The sequence below is a fragment of the Protomyctophum parallelum genome (genome assembly GCF_964188405.1).
Source record: "Protomyctophum parallelum genome assembly, chromosome: 4".
Lineage (NCBI taxonomy): Eukaryota > Metazoa > Chordata > Actinopteri > Myctophiformes > Myctophidae > Protomyctophum > Protomyctophum parallelum.
Window position 1 is genome coordinate 47987027 of NC_139700.1, and position 15672 is coordinate 48002698.

General features: G+C 42.8%; 1 protein-coding gene across 1 annotated transcript; it reads right to left on the reverse strand.

Moving 5' to 3' along the window:
- Positions 1 to 200: 200 nt before the first annotated feature.
- LOC310857515 (transcription factor PU.1-like) lies at positions 201 to 11030 on the reverse strand. The gene is made up of 6 exons (XM_083763219.1): positions 10986 to 11030; positions 9226 to 9319; positions 8270 to 8472; positions 7415 to 7634; positions 2221 to 2462; positions 201 to 1372 (listed from the first exon to the last, which is right to left on the reverse strand). The coding sequence occupies exons 1-6, from the start codon at positions 11013 to 11015 to the stop codon at positions 1151 to 1153; spliced, it is 1011 nt and encodes a 336-aa protein (XP_083619345.1). The 5' UTR covers positions 11016 to 11030; the 3' UTR covers positions 201 to 1150.
- Between the last annotated feature and the right edge of the window lie 4642 nt (positions 11031 to 15672).

The following is a 15672-nucleotide window of genomic DNA, read 5'->3' on the forward strand; positions in this document are numbered from 1 at the left end:
ACCCCCTGGAACTGCCTCAATGACCCCTGGGGGTTCCCGGACCCCAATTTTGGGAACCACTGATCTAGAATATTATTCATTTATATCATTGCATAAATCATAGAAAAATAAAAAGCGATAGAAAAAACACGGTCCACTCACGCATTAGGACAATATATCGGTCACCATGAAGCAGGGGCGTGTGTTTTCAGTGAATATCATGCTTAAAATGACTTTAATGCATTGAAACAACATAATATATATAGTGCCGCTTTCATGACAGAGAAATGACACTACAGCAACAAACATAAACACAGTGGTGACAAAAGTACTCAATTGTTTTAAAGGTATCAATACTGCAATATAGAAATACTTACAATACGTTACAAGAATCCTAAAAGTCCGGAATTCAAAATGCACTAAAAGTACAAACGTGTTGGAATCAAAATGTAGGCCTACTTCAAGTTCCAAAAGTAAAAGTACTAATTATGCAGAATGTCTCCTTGCAAGTTTTCAAATGCATAAAAATAATTGAATGCGGGCTATATTTTCAAATGGACGAAATGTATTTAGGGTTGAAGAGGTCAATACATGTTTTGTAATAATAATCAAGTAACTACTGTAGTAACTAAAGTTTTCAAATAGCCTAATTGTAGTGGAGGAAAAAAAGTACAATATTTGCCCCTGAGATGTAGTGGAGTAGAAGTAGAAGTTCCGGAAAGTGGGTAATACTCAAGTACAAATACCTCAAAATTGTACTTATACTGTAAGTACAGTACTTGAGTAAATGTAGTAATTTACTTAGTTACTTTCCACCACTGGTCAATGGCGACAGTGTTGTATTCAGTCAGCATTAGGAATGTCCCGATCAGGTATTTTTTTGATCACAATCATTTGATTTTGAGAATCTGCCGATACCAATTTTCAAGATCCGATATTTATATTTTTATGAAACACTTATGCCACATCACAATTGTACAATATCCAAAATCACAGACAATATATAGTCTAATATCATGATATGGGTATAATATTGATACTATGGATGCCCCAATAACGTTTTATTTTATTTTTGTATTTATTTTGCTCCCGATCCGATTCTGAACATTTGAAAATGACAACATGACAAAATGGCAACCAATTTTACGACCACGTGATCTGATCGGGAACCCTAGTCAGAATGGACGCTGCAGGCGCTAACGACCACACTGCTCCGAGCTGCGGCGCGGTCCAGAACCAGCGCGCTGCTGAAGCGGTACGTCAGCTTCTTCTTGATCTTCACCACCTCGCCGGTCCTGCCGTAGTTGCGCAGGGCGCGCGCCATCTTCTGGTAGGTCATCCGCAGCCGGTTGCCTTTCTGCTGGCCCCAGCGGCTGGCCAGCTGCTCCTTGTGCTGTGGTTGGAGAATAACAACGTTATTTTATTATAGCAAAGAGTGTTCATTTTGAGGGTAGGTGTACCCTCGCAAAATAAAATTCTTGCCGTAATCGTGGTCTCTTAAGATGCCTGATGGAGGGGAAAGGAACTGGTTGGAATAACGTGTTCCTTCCGTGCTATACGTCCAACCGGGGAAACTCCCCCCTGGCAGGTTGGACTCCTCATGCATTGAAGGAAGCATGAGGGCAGTCCATTGCTCTCCCCACGCTGGCAGAGGGGGAGTGAAGAGCCCAGGTTTACACTAGATAATTGACACTGGCGACATGGTACAATAAATGCACCACGTCTCGGTGCGTACCGTGTATACATGTGTACATGTGTACGTGTGCGTGTGTGCGTGTGTGCGTACGTACGTCTGTAATTCACGTAAAATAACTAAAGTTTTCAAATTAATGTAGTGCAGTAAATAGTAGAATATTTGGATCCGACGTGGTGGAGTAGAAGTAAAAGTATTGGAAAGTGGATACTCCAGTAAAGTACAGATACCTAAAACATTTACATGCAAATACATGTACCTGGTTACTTTACACCACTAATGTCACCCACGGTTCGTCGTGACAGTGTGTCCACTAAACAAACAAATCGCATGCGCTCTATTTCATTATCAGTAGAAGTCAACCTCCGGTACCAACAACAAGCGCACACAGCAGTGAACAGTTTTGATGAGGGGCAGGAGAGGGGAAAAACACAAAGAACAAGATGAATCTCAGATTCATTTAAGAGCATGAGACTTCAGCTGGCATCATATTCATCCTGCGCTCTTTGGACTTGAACCCTAATAATAGATTGTCTCGGTCCACTCACCTTGGTGGAGAACTGGAAGACTCCCTGGCTGCGGTCCAGCCACCAGATGGTGTGGCTCATGTCTCCGCTCCACAGCAGCTCCAGCAGGAACTCGTACAGACGCACCTTCCTGCTGTTGGCGGTCCCGGGTGACGATGACGGTGATGACGATGATGATGATATTGATGATGGAGCCAGTGGAGGGGACGCCATGACGGAGCCTTCATCATCATCATCATCATCATCCTCTATGTGGATGATGCCTGCACGGAGCCAGTGGAGACATCATTAGCATAACGGAATCGTCTGCATGTACGGTGTGCTGTGATTGGCTGAGCATTGCATAATAGTCTACTTGCCAGCCCCTAGAGCCCCATTGTGAACCCGGACATGTTGGGTACACCAAGGTTTTATGTTAGGAATGTTGAGTATGGGTCCCCAGCATGTAGAAACTGATGTTAGACATGTTGAGTATGGGTCCCCAGCATGTAGAAACTGATGTTAGAAATGTGAGGCGTGATCAATGCCATTGATCACGCCTCCAAGTCTTTAGTTTACTCAAGTTACGGAATAAGACCTGGTACTTAAGACACGCTAAATACAGCTAAATACAGTGTGTGTGTGTGTGTGTGTGTGTGTGTGTGTGTGTGTGTGTGTGTGTGTGTGTGTGTGTGTGTGTGTGTGTGTGTGTGTGTGTGTGTGTGTGTGTGTGTGTGTGTGTGTGTGGTGGGGCACAAATGGCCTGCAAGTGTGTACAGACCTGCAAGCTTTCAGATTGCTCCTGCCTTGCCAACAAATTAAAGAGCACAGAAATGTGCAAGCTACAAACCTGTAGTGAAACTGATTGATTATGTGATGATCTGATGAAGATGGTTATTACTGAAAAAATGATATTGATATGACAGTGATGATTATAATGATGTTCATTGGTTAAAGTGAGTGAAAGACAGATAATTCTTCATTTTTCTCTCTGTATGACATTAGGCGATTTTTCATTCTGTGAATCTATATAGTTGGTGTCTTTGAAGGCTGATAACTGCAACTAAGCTACCACTTGGGAACTGCTATCATGTTGAAATAGTATCTAGGGATATAGACCAGGGACGGCTCCAGGGACGGGCAAGGGGGGGCTTTAGCCCCCTCTGGTGGAGGCTTTTCCCCCCCTAAGCCCCCCCTCCAAACAAGCCAAATTGACTGACTTCTATGTAAACCAAGATTCATTAGCCCCCCTCTAAATAGCCAGCCCCTCCATAGCACCCACAGTCACAATTTTCTGGAGCCGTCGCTGATTCAAAAAACCTTTTCAAAAAAACATGATAGCATTTGTCACCTTGAATGTCCCTCACTAGTGAAAATTCTGTTCTGGGCCTATGGACTATACAGGGACAGACAGGTATGTGGACATAGGGACATTGCTGTTCTTTGGAGTGGTTGCACCACTCAAAAGCCTTGGTGTACTCAACATGTCCTGGTTCACAGTGGACTACAACGGGTGTGCCTCATAAGTCAATATAAGTGGCAGAGGGAAGGAGATGTCAGGCGTTGCATTTCAGTTAAAATAATCACACCTGTGTGAATTGAAGGGCACTCTTATCATTATACATCATCATACATCATCTCATGAACAACTGAATTTATGTGATTGGTTAGCCGATTTGCTCGTCTACAATTTCCCCTTCATTATCAATGGCATTTAATGTTTGCGTTGCCACACATTTACATCATATTCGACGAACATAATATGACCTAATTTCTCCTTTCATTGTCAATGGCACATATGGGACAAAAGCTGTATATAGGAGGGGCTAGCATCCCCCCAAAAGAGCTAAAATTATTATCAAATACTGAATCAAGCAAGTTACAAACTGTCTGGGATGTTCACAAAAGCCTGTGTAGACGATGAAATGACCAAACGTTAATTTAGTTTAAAATTTTATAATATCCCAGTTATTTATTTATTTTTATTGTTTTATCCCACGATTTTGCAACTCATTTTTTCACCCAGTGTCAATTTCTCGGCTCCACCCCTCTCCAATTGTTTATATTGTTTTTAGTTTCCAAGATGGCCGCAGCACCAGGAGGGGGTGGCCTTACTGAGCTGTGTTCAGACACAAGTCAGGTGTCAGACACAAGTCAAGTGTCTTGAATGCAGCTCAGTAAGGGCATATGCTGTCGACCCTGCCCGCTCACCTCCGCCCCACCCCCTCCTGGTGCTGTGGCCATCTTGGAAACTAAACACAATATAAACAGTGGGAGAGGGGTGGGGCCGAGAAAGGCCCTTATTGTCTAATGTAATTCTGGGCGCTGCACTTCCTCTGCCAACCTGGGAGGGAAGCGGACGGACCTCATGCGCCCTTCTATGCATGAGGAGTCCAAGCTGCTTCTTTTCACCTGACAGGGGAGTTTCTCCCGGCCGGACGTAGCGCGTGGAAGGAACACATTATTCCGACCAGTTCCTTTCCCCTCCATCAGGCGCCCCGGCTGGCCAGGGGGAGATAGTTTAGAGACCAGGATTACTGCATGTATTTTGTGAGGGTACCTACCCTAGGGGACACGGGGAGAACATGCAAACTGAGTCCACACAGAAGGGCCCTCTCGCCAACCCCGCCTCAGGTATGGGCAGTGATGACACGGAGGAGAGAATACGCCCACAGTGTCCCCAGTGGTAATCGAACCCAGGACCTTCAAGCTGTGAGGCGACATCACTACCATGTGCCACCGTGCCCCTTTTTTGTAATATCCCATAAGGCAATCTGGGAATCCCATCAGCGTTGCGCTGAAAGCTGGTAGATGTGCTATTTTTGGCAAATTGATTTGTGCAGAGTGAAACTATAGAAATGCACTCTGTTTGAGGTGCAAAGTAGGCCTACTTGTGCGCAAGCAGAGCGCGCAAGTATTGCAACTAACTAATGTCTATTACAACTGCTGTTCTAAATCCTTTAGAGTTCATCCGGAACGGTTTCAAGCGTTAGATGATTGGCCACTGCCTGACAGGGTAGTCTACCCTGTTTCAAATTGCCATTACATGTATTACAAATCCATACTTTCTCTTCTGTTATTTTTTTCCTGTATTTGGGATCAAATACCAGTCTTGTTAGATAGTTTGTCACTTATTCTGAGTACTTACAGCACTATGTTTATATAAAAGTCTATGGCAACATGTACATGTACTGCAACTTCAAATTTAGCTATGAGTTCAATCATTGTTGTTTATCGGTTTAATTTCCTTGGATATCCCAGAGTTCTGTTTCGCATAACCAGCCGTCCTCTTCCTTTTATACCCGTATTCCTTGTGTGGACAAAGGGTTATTTTACTCCTAAGCTTTTCACTGCGTTTTTCCCTTCTTTTTAAAAGCCGTTCCTTTCGTCGGTCATCCGTCTCGTTTCTTCGGATATCCCTGAGTTTTCCGTTTCGCATACCCAACCGTTCCTTTTGTTTTATATCGGTTTCATTTCTTCGGACATCCCTGAGTTTCTGGTTACGGGTAACCAACCGTTCCTTCTCTTTAACACTCGTTTCCTTTTGCAGAATCCCAAGTGTTATCTTAATACTCCTAAGCTTTTCATTACGTTTTTCCCTTCTTTTTAAAAGCCGTTCCTTTCGTCGTTCATCCGTTTCATTTCTTCGGACATCCCTGAGTTTCTGGTTTCGCATAACCAACCGTTCCTTCTCTTTAATACTCGTTTCCTTTGGTAGAATCCCAAGTGTTCTCTTACTTCTAAGCTTTTCACTGCGTTTATCCCTTCTTTCTAAAAGCCGTTCCTTTCGTCGTTCATCTGTTTCATTTCTTCGGATATCCCCAAGATTGTTGTTTTGCATAACCAACTGTTCTATACCCATTTCCTTTTATAGACTCCCAAGCGTTACTTTACTCCTAAGCTTTGTTATTGGATTTAGAGATCCTATAGTCTTCGTAGAGTCTACTCCCCAACACGACTTGGCAGTGATTTAGAGATCCTAGAGTCTACTCCCCAACACGACTTCCTAATGTCTTCCTCTTCCTCTGTCCTCCTCCTGTTGTTCCTGTACTGCGGGAATCTTATTCCCGACACAGCTGTCTGAATAGTACTGAGCTTTGTTATTGGATTTAGAGATCCTATAAGAGTCTTCCTAGAGTCAACTCCCTGACACGACTTGGCAGCTCGTTCCTGATGTCTTCCCTCTTCCTCTGACCCCCTCCTGTTGTTCCTGTATGGCGATAATCCTATTCCCGTTATTGGACACAGGTGTCTGAATAGTACTGCATCGTACAAACCTTCAAATATAGTTCGTATTTAGTGTATACTGCCTGTTATAACTCCTGGTTTAAATCACAAAAAACTACAGATAAATACTATAATGAAGTTGTGAAGGTTCTAAATGACTTATAAACGATGTTGGAACCTAGATTGGTTACGTCATCATCAACCGTCAATAAAGGACCATTATTCTGCATCCTGCATACTTGTACGTACCCCCCTATTGATCTTATCACAATACTTTGACATTATATTATATTATACCAACCTTGAAACACGCCTACATACCCAGCCCGTCTCAAGTTTTGCCATTGACGATGAACGGAGAAATGGCGTCAGAATTCCGCTAAATATGACGTAACTTAAACATCAAAACATTAAACACCTATGACATTGAAGGGAAAACAATAAGGGACCACCTTTATGTACCATATGTAGCAATGTAAAAAATGTACGTCATATGTAAACGAGCAAATCAGCTAACCAATCACAGGCAACAGACATTCTGATGGGCCAGAATTAACCAATCACAGGCAACAGGCATTCTGATTGGCCAGTATGTGATGATCCATGATGCTGTATAAGAGCTGATGATTCCCAGAGTGTAGAGTAGCGACACGCTTTGATATCGCCGCAAAGCAGGTGCCTATGGGCTATAGTCGGGGCTGGACTGAGACAATAATTCGGCCTGGACATTTTTGCGGAATTTGGCCCAGACTGGCCCACCACATGCAACCAGTGCGCAGATACTCCAGTGACTTTTCGGGTCGAGGCCCATACAAATTCTTGAAATACAAACATAATATAAAACAATTGCTGAATCGCAATATAAGTACGAATCACAACATCATTTGAATCAGCGCTCTATCGAAGCCGTAGCGAATCGGGAGGTAAAGTGACACATGCTGGTGTTTGTTTACCCCTAAATGCCAGCATGGGTGTTTTATTTGTATTTGTATTTTTTTCGTTTTCTCACCGCAGGGGGCAGGGGTCCTGTCTGCATCCTCCTCCTCGCCCTCGGACACCTCCAGTGGGGGACTGGGGGCAGGGTCCCCGTGGCCCCTGACGGGGGCCCTGACGACGAAGGGCGCCCCGGGGGCTCGCTGGTGTTCCTTCTCCGAGCTGCAGGTGGCGCTGGAGGAGTCAGAGCGACGGTGCTGCTGGTACCACTGGTAGCCGTGGCTGTAGAACGGGATCTGTAACAACAACAAGAACAACAACAGCTGTACTCATAGATGTAATGATCTCTAAGGCATCTAGAAGTCTACTATATGTGACCAAATTTGACTGAGGGACTGCCATTTTTGTAAAGCGTTAGGGTAAAGCGTTTGTACACTCTTTGAGTTACAGACCCATAAGGGTCCATTTGGTTCCTAATTTATCATTTAGCTGGGGGACCCACTGGAACTCTCTCAAGGACCCCTAGGGGTCCCCGGACCCCACTTTGGGAACCACTGGGATAAAGAGCGTCTGATAAATGCCTACACGTATGTATACAACAACATCTTTGTCACTAGGTTTGTTACCATAAAGCCCCTTTTTTGCACATTTTCGATTTTGAGCTTAAATTCCTGAATGGAAACACTTCAAATTTCGAATCAAATTTTCCGCAATAACACCTTTGCGCTTGAAGGAGTGGATTTTGGGTGTGATGTGTGTGTCCCCCGTCCCCGTGCTTGGAAACTAAACCTGCAGCCCCTGTCAACACACGCCTATTTACAGATTGATTGAAAGACAATATGGACAGCATACGAAGAAAAATGGCTGAATTCTTTGTTATTACTATGGCAGTAAATGAGTTTAAGTACAGCAAATTATAGTTATACTTTACCTGTGTGGCTGCTTGCGGGGGGGCCGTTGAGGGGGCCTGTCTGTAGTGATAAAGCTGCAGGAGTTGAGCTGGAAGACAGTGAAGCTCAGCCAGGTGAGGATGACCTTGGTGATGACCTTGGTGATGACCTTGGTGATGACCTTGGTGAGCTCCGCCCCCAGAGTGCTCAGATTGATCAGACTGCATCATGCTCCAGCTGTGATCTGAGACAACACAAGCACAGATCCAGTGTTTTTTTTTATCTATCTATCTATCTATCTATCTATCTATCTATCTATCTATCTATCTATCTATCTATCTATCTATCTATCTATCTATCTATCTATCTATCTATCTATCTATCTATCTATCTAATATATCCTGCACGTAAACTGGAGCCTACATGGCTGCGATTATGAAACACAGAACTGAAATTACTGTGAAAACACGTCTGTGAAACTCACTTAAGTGGCCGGTTAAGACTGATATGAGGTTAGGGGATTGATGTGTTCAGTTAAGATAAGACTGAGGTTAGGGTTAGGCCTATAGTTAGGATTAGATTTAGGGTTAGGGTTAGTAATAGATGGGCGAAGTGACCAACACCACGTCGGATGTCTCTGCATTTCCTAATCACAGTCAGTATAGCCTATAGGCTCCAGAACGTTGGCATATTATGATCAAAACCATGGAGAGCGCCGTAGATTTAGAGTTATTATGAGCACATTTTGTCGTCCCGTAAACAAGCAAGTGAACGGCAGTGTGCATGCGTGAAACCAGTCTAGGATCGCTGAAGCAGGAAAGGCCAAAACATATATATCTTTTTTTATAATATGGTTTTGATATCAATAAAAATGACCTATAGACACCTAGACACGACCACGGTGCCAGGTGGTGTTGATTCTAAAGATGTGTATTAACGTCATTAGCATACTTAGTGTTTAAAGGGGTGCACGGAGCTTTACAGCGCTGCTACTCACCACCAGGCATCTCTGTCACGTTGCTGAGGTAGGTGAAGATCTCTGGCTGTGAGCGGAACATCTCTGCCTCGTACGCTGCCATGTCCTCCGACACCTGAAACATCACATGTGTGTGTACTGTAAATACTGTATATACAGTATATGCTGTCGGGAGGAAACCTCATAACTCCAAAATGTGTTCATTTTTCAGAAAATGAAAAATATAAATTGTTCAGTAAATGACGAGAACCGCAATACTGCATCATCGAAGGTGTTGTTGTGACTTATTGTCAATTACTTCCATGAGAGGGCGAGAGGTGGTGGAGTTAGCTGCTTTAGCAGACAGTTTGAGAGGGGGAGAGGTGGTGGAGTTAGATGCTTTAGCAGACAGTTTGAGAGGGGGAGAGGTGGCAGAGTTAGCTGCTTTAGCAGACAGTTTGAGAGGGGGAGAGGTGGCGGAGTTAGCTGCTTTAGCAGACAGTTTGAGAGGGGGAGAGGTGGTAGAGTTAGCTGCTTTAGCAGACAGTTTGAGAGGGGGAGAGGTGGCGGAGTTAGCTGCTTTAGCAGACAGTTTGAGAGGGGGAGAGGTGGCGGAGTTAGCTGCTTTAGCAGACAGTTTGAGAGGGGGAGAGGTTGTGGAGTTAGCTGCTTTAGCCGACAGTTTGAGAGGGGGAGAAGTGGTGGAGTTAGCTGCTTTAGCAGACAGTTTGAGAGGAGGAGAGGTGGTGGAGTTAGCTGCTTTAGCAGACAGTTTGAGAGGGGGAGAGGTGGTGGAGTTAGCTGCTTTAGCAGACAGTTTGAGAGGAGGAGAGGTGGTGGAGTTAGCTGCTTTAGCCGACAGTTTGAGAGGAGGAGAGGTGGTGGAGTTAGCTGCTTTAGCAGACAGTTTGAGAGGGGGAGAGGTGGCGGAGTTAGCTGCTTTAGCAGACAGTTTGAGAGGGGGAGAGGCGGTGGGGTTAGCTGCTTTAGCCGACAGTTTGAGAGGTGGTGGAGTTAGCTGCTTTAGCACAGTTTAAAAATGCTTTTTACTACTTATCATTGGTTCAATGTTGTTATTAACCAACACACCGACGTAGGGTGTTCAATAGCACTGATTTATGCAAATAAAATCAAAGACCTCAAAAATGGAGTTAGATGGTTTCTTCCCGACAGCAAAAAACAAACAAAAAAAGTAGTGTACACATGGTAACCCGTAAGGGTCCATTTAGTTCCATGTATGCACTCTGAGTCACAGACCCATAGGCTAAGGGTCCATTTGGTTCCATTTGTGCTCCATTTGTGCTCTCTCAGAGTTACAGACCCATACAGGTCCATTTGGTTCCATTTGTACACTCTCAGAGTTACAGACCCATACAGGTCCATTTGTACACTCTCAGAGTTACAGACCCATACAGGTCCATTTGTACACTCTCAGAGTTACAGACCCATACAGGTCCATTTGTACACTCTCAGAGTTACAGACCCATACAGGTCCATTTGTACACTCTCAGAGTTACAGACCCGTAAGGGTCCTTTTGGTCCCATACACTCTCAGAGTTACAGACCCGTGAGGGTCCATTTGGTTCCATGTGTACACTCTCAGAGTTACAGACCTGTAAGGGTCCCTTTGGTTCCATACACTCTCAGAGTTACAGACCCGTGAGGGTCCATTTGGTTCCATTTGTACACTCAGAGTTACAGTCATCACTGAAAGCCAGTGTGATAAGAAAAGTTATTTCCACAAAAGTCTAAAATTCCCAAATGTTAACATAATAAGCGGTGAATAAATAAATATGACTTACCGACGAGACCGTCCACCGTAGCGTGTCCATGCTGCTACGACTCCTCTCGACACTGACAAAGTGACAAACGGGAAGTGAAAGTGTCCAGTGTGTGTGTGTGTGTGTGTGTGTGTGTGTGTGTGTGTGTGTGTGTGTGTGTGTGTGTGTGTGTGTGTTGTGTGTTAGTTCCTGCTCGTGGTCAAAGCTGTCACTTTGCACATGCATGCACTGGTCTTAAATCTCAAAGCTGTTTCATTTCAACGACCCCCAGATTTGAATTATTGACCTCTGAGACCTGTAAGGGTCCATTTGGTTCCATTTGTACACTCTCAGAGTTGCAGACCTGTAAGGGTCCATTCGGTTCCGTTTGGTTCCGTTTAGTTCTGGAAAACTACGACTACGACAAAATATATCACATAATCCACAACAATCCAACAAATGATACACTGAAATGTGGCAGTATGTCTGGATTCTATTTCTATGTATGATTCGAGGATTATCTGTTGTGACTGACTGCAACTCATCCTGTTGTGATGAAAAACACATTCCAAATGTTCCAAATCTCTCGGAAGAGAGATGATTCAACGTATAACAAGAAAAGGGAACAGTCTATTGTCTGAAACATGATTCCTTATGTTTTATGCTTCATAGGCTATATATGAAGCAGACATTTTATAAACACATTTTTATTTATGTGTCTGAAATTACACACATTTTGTTTTCTATACAGTAGTTTTTGTTACAGTTCAAAAACCACAAGCAGAAGTTCAGAGATCCTCTTCCTCTTTTTTCCGCCCCACATCATCATCACCACGGCATGCTTTTGAGGAAGTTCACCGACAACCCCCATGACTCACCAGTCATCACATGTCCATCTTGTTTGGCACAGTATATATTGTGTATAGTGTTATGTCCCACGGTGGACCACAATGGAAACAAGCTTCGTCTTTTCTGTGTATGGTCCACATTGGGGCTTTCAATTTTTTTTTTTTTTTTTTAATTGCCTGCAGTAAAGTATTCTATCTATCTATCTATCTATCTATCTATCTATCTATCTATCTATCTATCTATCTATCTATCTATCTATCTATCTATCTATCTATCTATCTATCTATCTATCTATCTATCTATCTATCTATCTATCGAACTGGGTTGCATGCTTAGTTTAGACTAGTCATTGGTTAGACATGGGTTTAGGTTTAGGTGTGCTGCCCCGTGAGAGGTTAGGTTTAGGGTGAGGGTTTGAGAGGTTGTAGTTGTAGGACTAATGACTGGTCTAACCAAAGACTAGTCTAAACCAAAAACTGTCTAAACTAAGTACTGCACCCGCGGTTACCATCCAGCCACTCTACCCCTGAGCCACCATCCATTCACGCAGTGGTGGAAAGTAACTAAGTACATTTACTCAAGTACTGCACTTATAAGTATACATTTTGAGGTATTTGTAGTACGTTATTTGAGTGTTTCCAATTTCCAGTATTATTTTCTTTTACTTCTATACTGCACCACATCTCAGAAGCAAATACTGTACTTTTTAATTACTCCACTACATTTATTTGAAAAATTAAGTTACTATAGTTACTTTGAAGATTTAATTATTATTACAAAACAGTAACAACTTCAACCCATTTGAAAATATCCGATCTACAAGGTAAGGTAAGGTAAATTGTATTTATAAAGCGCCTTTCAAAACAAATGTCACAAGGTGCTGTACAATAAATAAAATGAAATAAAACAAGAGCAACACATAGATCAACAATAAAACGAAAACACAATGACAGAGTAATAATACAATATATATATATATATATATATATATATATATATATATATATATATATAAATATGCAGTACCATATAGACAATATTACAGACAAAAGTGCTTTTGAAACAAATGGGTTTTTAGCAGCTTTTTAAACTTCGACAGATTCTACCCTCCTTAGGGAAAGGGGTAATTCATTCCATAGGGAAGGGGCTACAACTTCAAAAGCTCGCCTTTTGTTGGGAATTAATTTACAGGCACTTTGATAAAATAATTACGGTATAGATGTGTCGTTGGGGTCCCAACAACATCCCGATTTTTATGTTTTATAGGTTTGGAGAGTACAGAGTAGTAGACCATACAATTAGTCTGTTCAAGCCAAATATAATGTTCCATAGATCATAATCACTGATCATATACACTCATTAGAACCCCCAAATGACTCGACATTATTGTAAATATATTTAGCTTGGTTTATTATGTAGCATATTGAGGGAATGAGCTGTTAGCTCCGTTTTTGTCAACTTTATCATCATCATCATCATCATCATCATCATCATCATCATCATCATCATCATCATCATCATCATAACTACAGTTGTTAACCATGAAGGGTTTGATTTGATGAAAATAGCAGATCTGCAAGCTTGTAGATTGCCTCTTTCTGACCAAGGCTTTAATGTGGCAAAACGTTTGATGCTGTCAATACATTTGTCATCCATCTGGATGTCTGAGTTGTGTAAAGTGCCTAGCACCACAAGTGAGAACCCAATGGTACTGAAGTTTCTGACATTTTTGAGACCCAGTAGCCATGGGGTCCTATTCCACCTCTACCCTGCCACCTGGTACGCGGACATAAATAAACATAAATACCGTCGCATACGTTGTTTCTGCGCCGTTTGAGGGCTTCTGTTCGTGTGAGTTATTCTGAATGTGTGAACTATAAGTACCTATAAATACCGCTGCGAATTCTCCTGTGCCGCGGAAGCCGTTAAGTATTTTTTATATTTTCTATATTTTAGTCTTTGTTTGACCGATTTGGTCGCTTTGATTCTTCTCTTCCTACCTTGTTTATTGACACCTCATTGTACCACCTATCTGGCTATAGCTAGTGGCTATAGCTATGACAGAGCAGATCAGAGGCAGGAACGTAGCCACGCATAAGCCAACCGCACAGCGGGAGGCGGTACAATAAACGGTAAATAAACAAGGAAGGAAGAGAGGAATCAAAGCTTCCAAATCGGTCAAACATAGATTAAAACTACTTAACGGCTTCCGCGGCACAGGATAATTCGCAGCGGTGTACGTTGTAAACTAGAGTTCACACATTCAGAAGCCATCAAACGAACAGAAGCCCTCAAACATCGCAGAAACCACGTTACCGAAGCTATTATGTCCGCGTTCCATCATTTCCATACGAAAACACATCACCGCACAGGGACCCTACGGGTCAGCCCAGTTCGGTTCGGATTGGGCTGACCCATGGGGTTCCAAGAGGGGCTATAAAGTGCCCAGTGTAACATGGATTTTATATTCTTTATGCTGAAATGGAGAGATTGACAGCTCTTGTCTGTATTTGAGATGTATTTTTTTTCTTCATCAGTGTCTGTAGTACATCACTGTCAGTGACTGTCTTCATCCCAAAAGAGCTGATCTGCAATCTGCACTGTGACATAATTATCATATTCCCTATGGTTTTGTTTCCTAAATTATTTTAAAACATTTTCCAAAAGAAATCCCCAAAAATAGCAAAACCTTTCATGAATTAAACCAAAATGCAGTGCTTTGTTTTGCAAACCACATGCATGGTCCATGTAGTTAAATTTGAACACCCTCGGCTAATACTGTTATTTTTTGTTGTCCACTCATTGTGTGTGTCTGTGGCAGAAATTTAATTTTGACAACAATGTCCACCACAAGCCAACATGTTGATGACCCCTGGTCCCAGGAGAATGTCTCATTTATATTTTGGGTCACGAGCTAGCTAAAACGTGTGGGAACCACTGTCCTACTAAGGTCTCAGGGGCACTTACCCGGCGGGCCAAGTACAGGTCATGTCCTACTTGCCCAAAGGTCATGCCCCACTTGCCTGAAAAGTAAAAAAATAGATTGTAAAATTATAGGTCACATTTGAACATATTTTGGGGGGGCCCCCAGGTGATGGTGAGTGAAGTGACCATAGTATAATATGGCCGATCTACAAGCTCACAACGCCTCGCAAATGTGAGCTTGTAGAGCTGCTGTTTTCACTATGTATATAAACTAAATACAATACCTCAACTTAACTCCTACAATTCCAAGTGCTTCTCAGGGTGGGGGTCCCCAGTTTAAATGTGATTATGTTGGGGGTCCCAGCCTGAAAAGGTTGAGAACCACTGCACTAGGCTGTACGATAAAAAAACAAAACCTACACACAGTAGCTATGAATGACTATGGGTTCACACTTGATATTTTATAATGTTAAGTGTAGCAACGGTGAAAACAGCACGTCAGGTAAACAGTGCTCTTATTTTTATTTCACAGATCCGAACGCAGAGTGCTCTGGCCACATTCAGGTGTTTTATATTTTGTGTTCTATTCATATATTGTCGCGTCCCCTCCCCTCTCAAAAGAGCACTTGCCCGGTCGGGCAACCTGAAAGCAGACTCCACCTGCCCCAAAGTGTTATTTAGCTGCCAGGGGCAGGTGGGCACCCCTTAGTGTTTTATTTAGCTGCCAGGGGCAGGTGGGCACTCCTTAGTGTCAACACCTGAGGAACCCAGAGGACTAGGTATTAATTAACATCTCAGATACAGTAATAGCTGTTTTTTGTTTCTGAAACAGTCAATCGCTCATTTGCTTTCTGGGGGTCAACATTTCTGTAACTCTGACACAAACAGCTGAAATCATTTTTGACCCATTTAGACCTGAGGCCGATTCTAAATCCTGACAGTTTTCTGAAAAGCC

Coding starts and splice junctions, on each gene's coding strand:
- LOC310857515 (XM_083763219.1), bottom strand. CDS start 11,015: ATGGACACGCTACGGTGGACGGTCTCGTCG. Junction 7,635..8,269: donor CCCCGCAAGCAGCCACACAG/GTAAAGTATAAC, acceptor TTGTTGTTACAG/ATCCCGTTCTACAGCCACGG. Junction 2,463..7,414: donor CAGGACCCCTGCCCCCTGCG/GTGAGAAAACGA, acceptor GGCTCCGTGCAG/GCATCATCCACATAGAGGAT.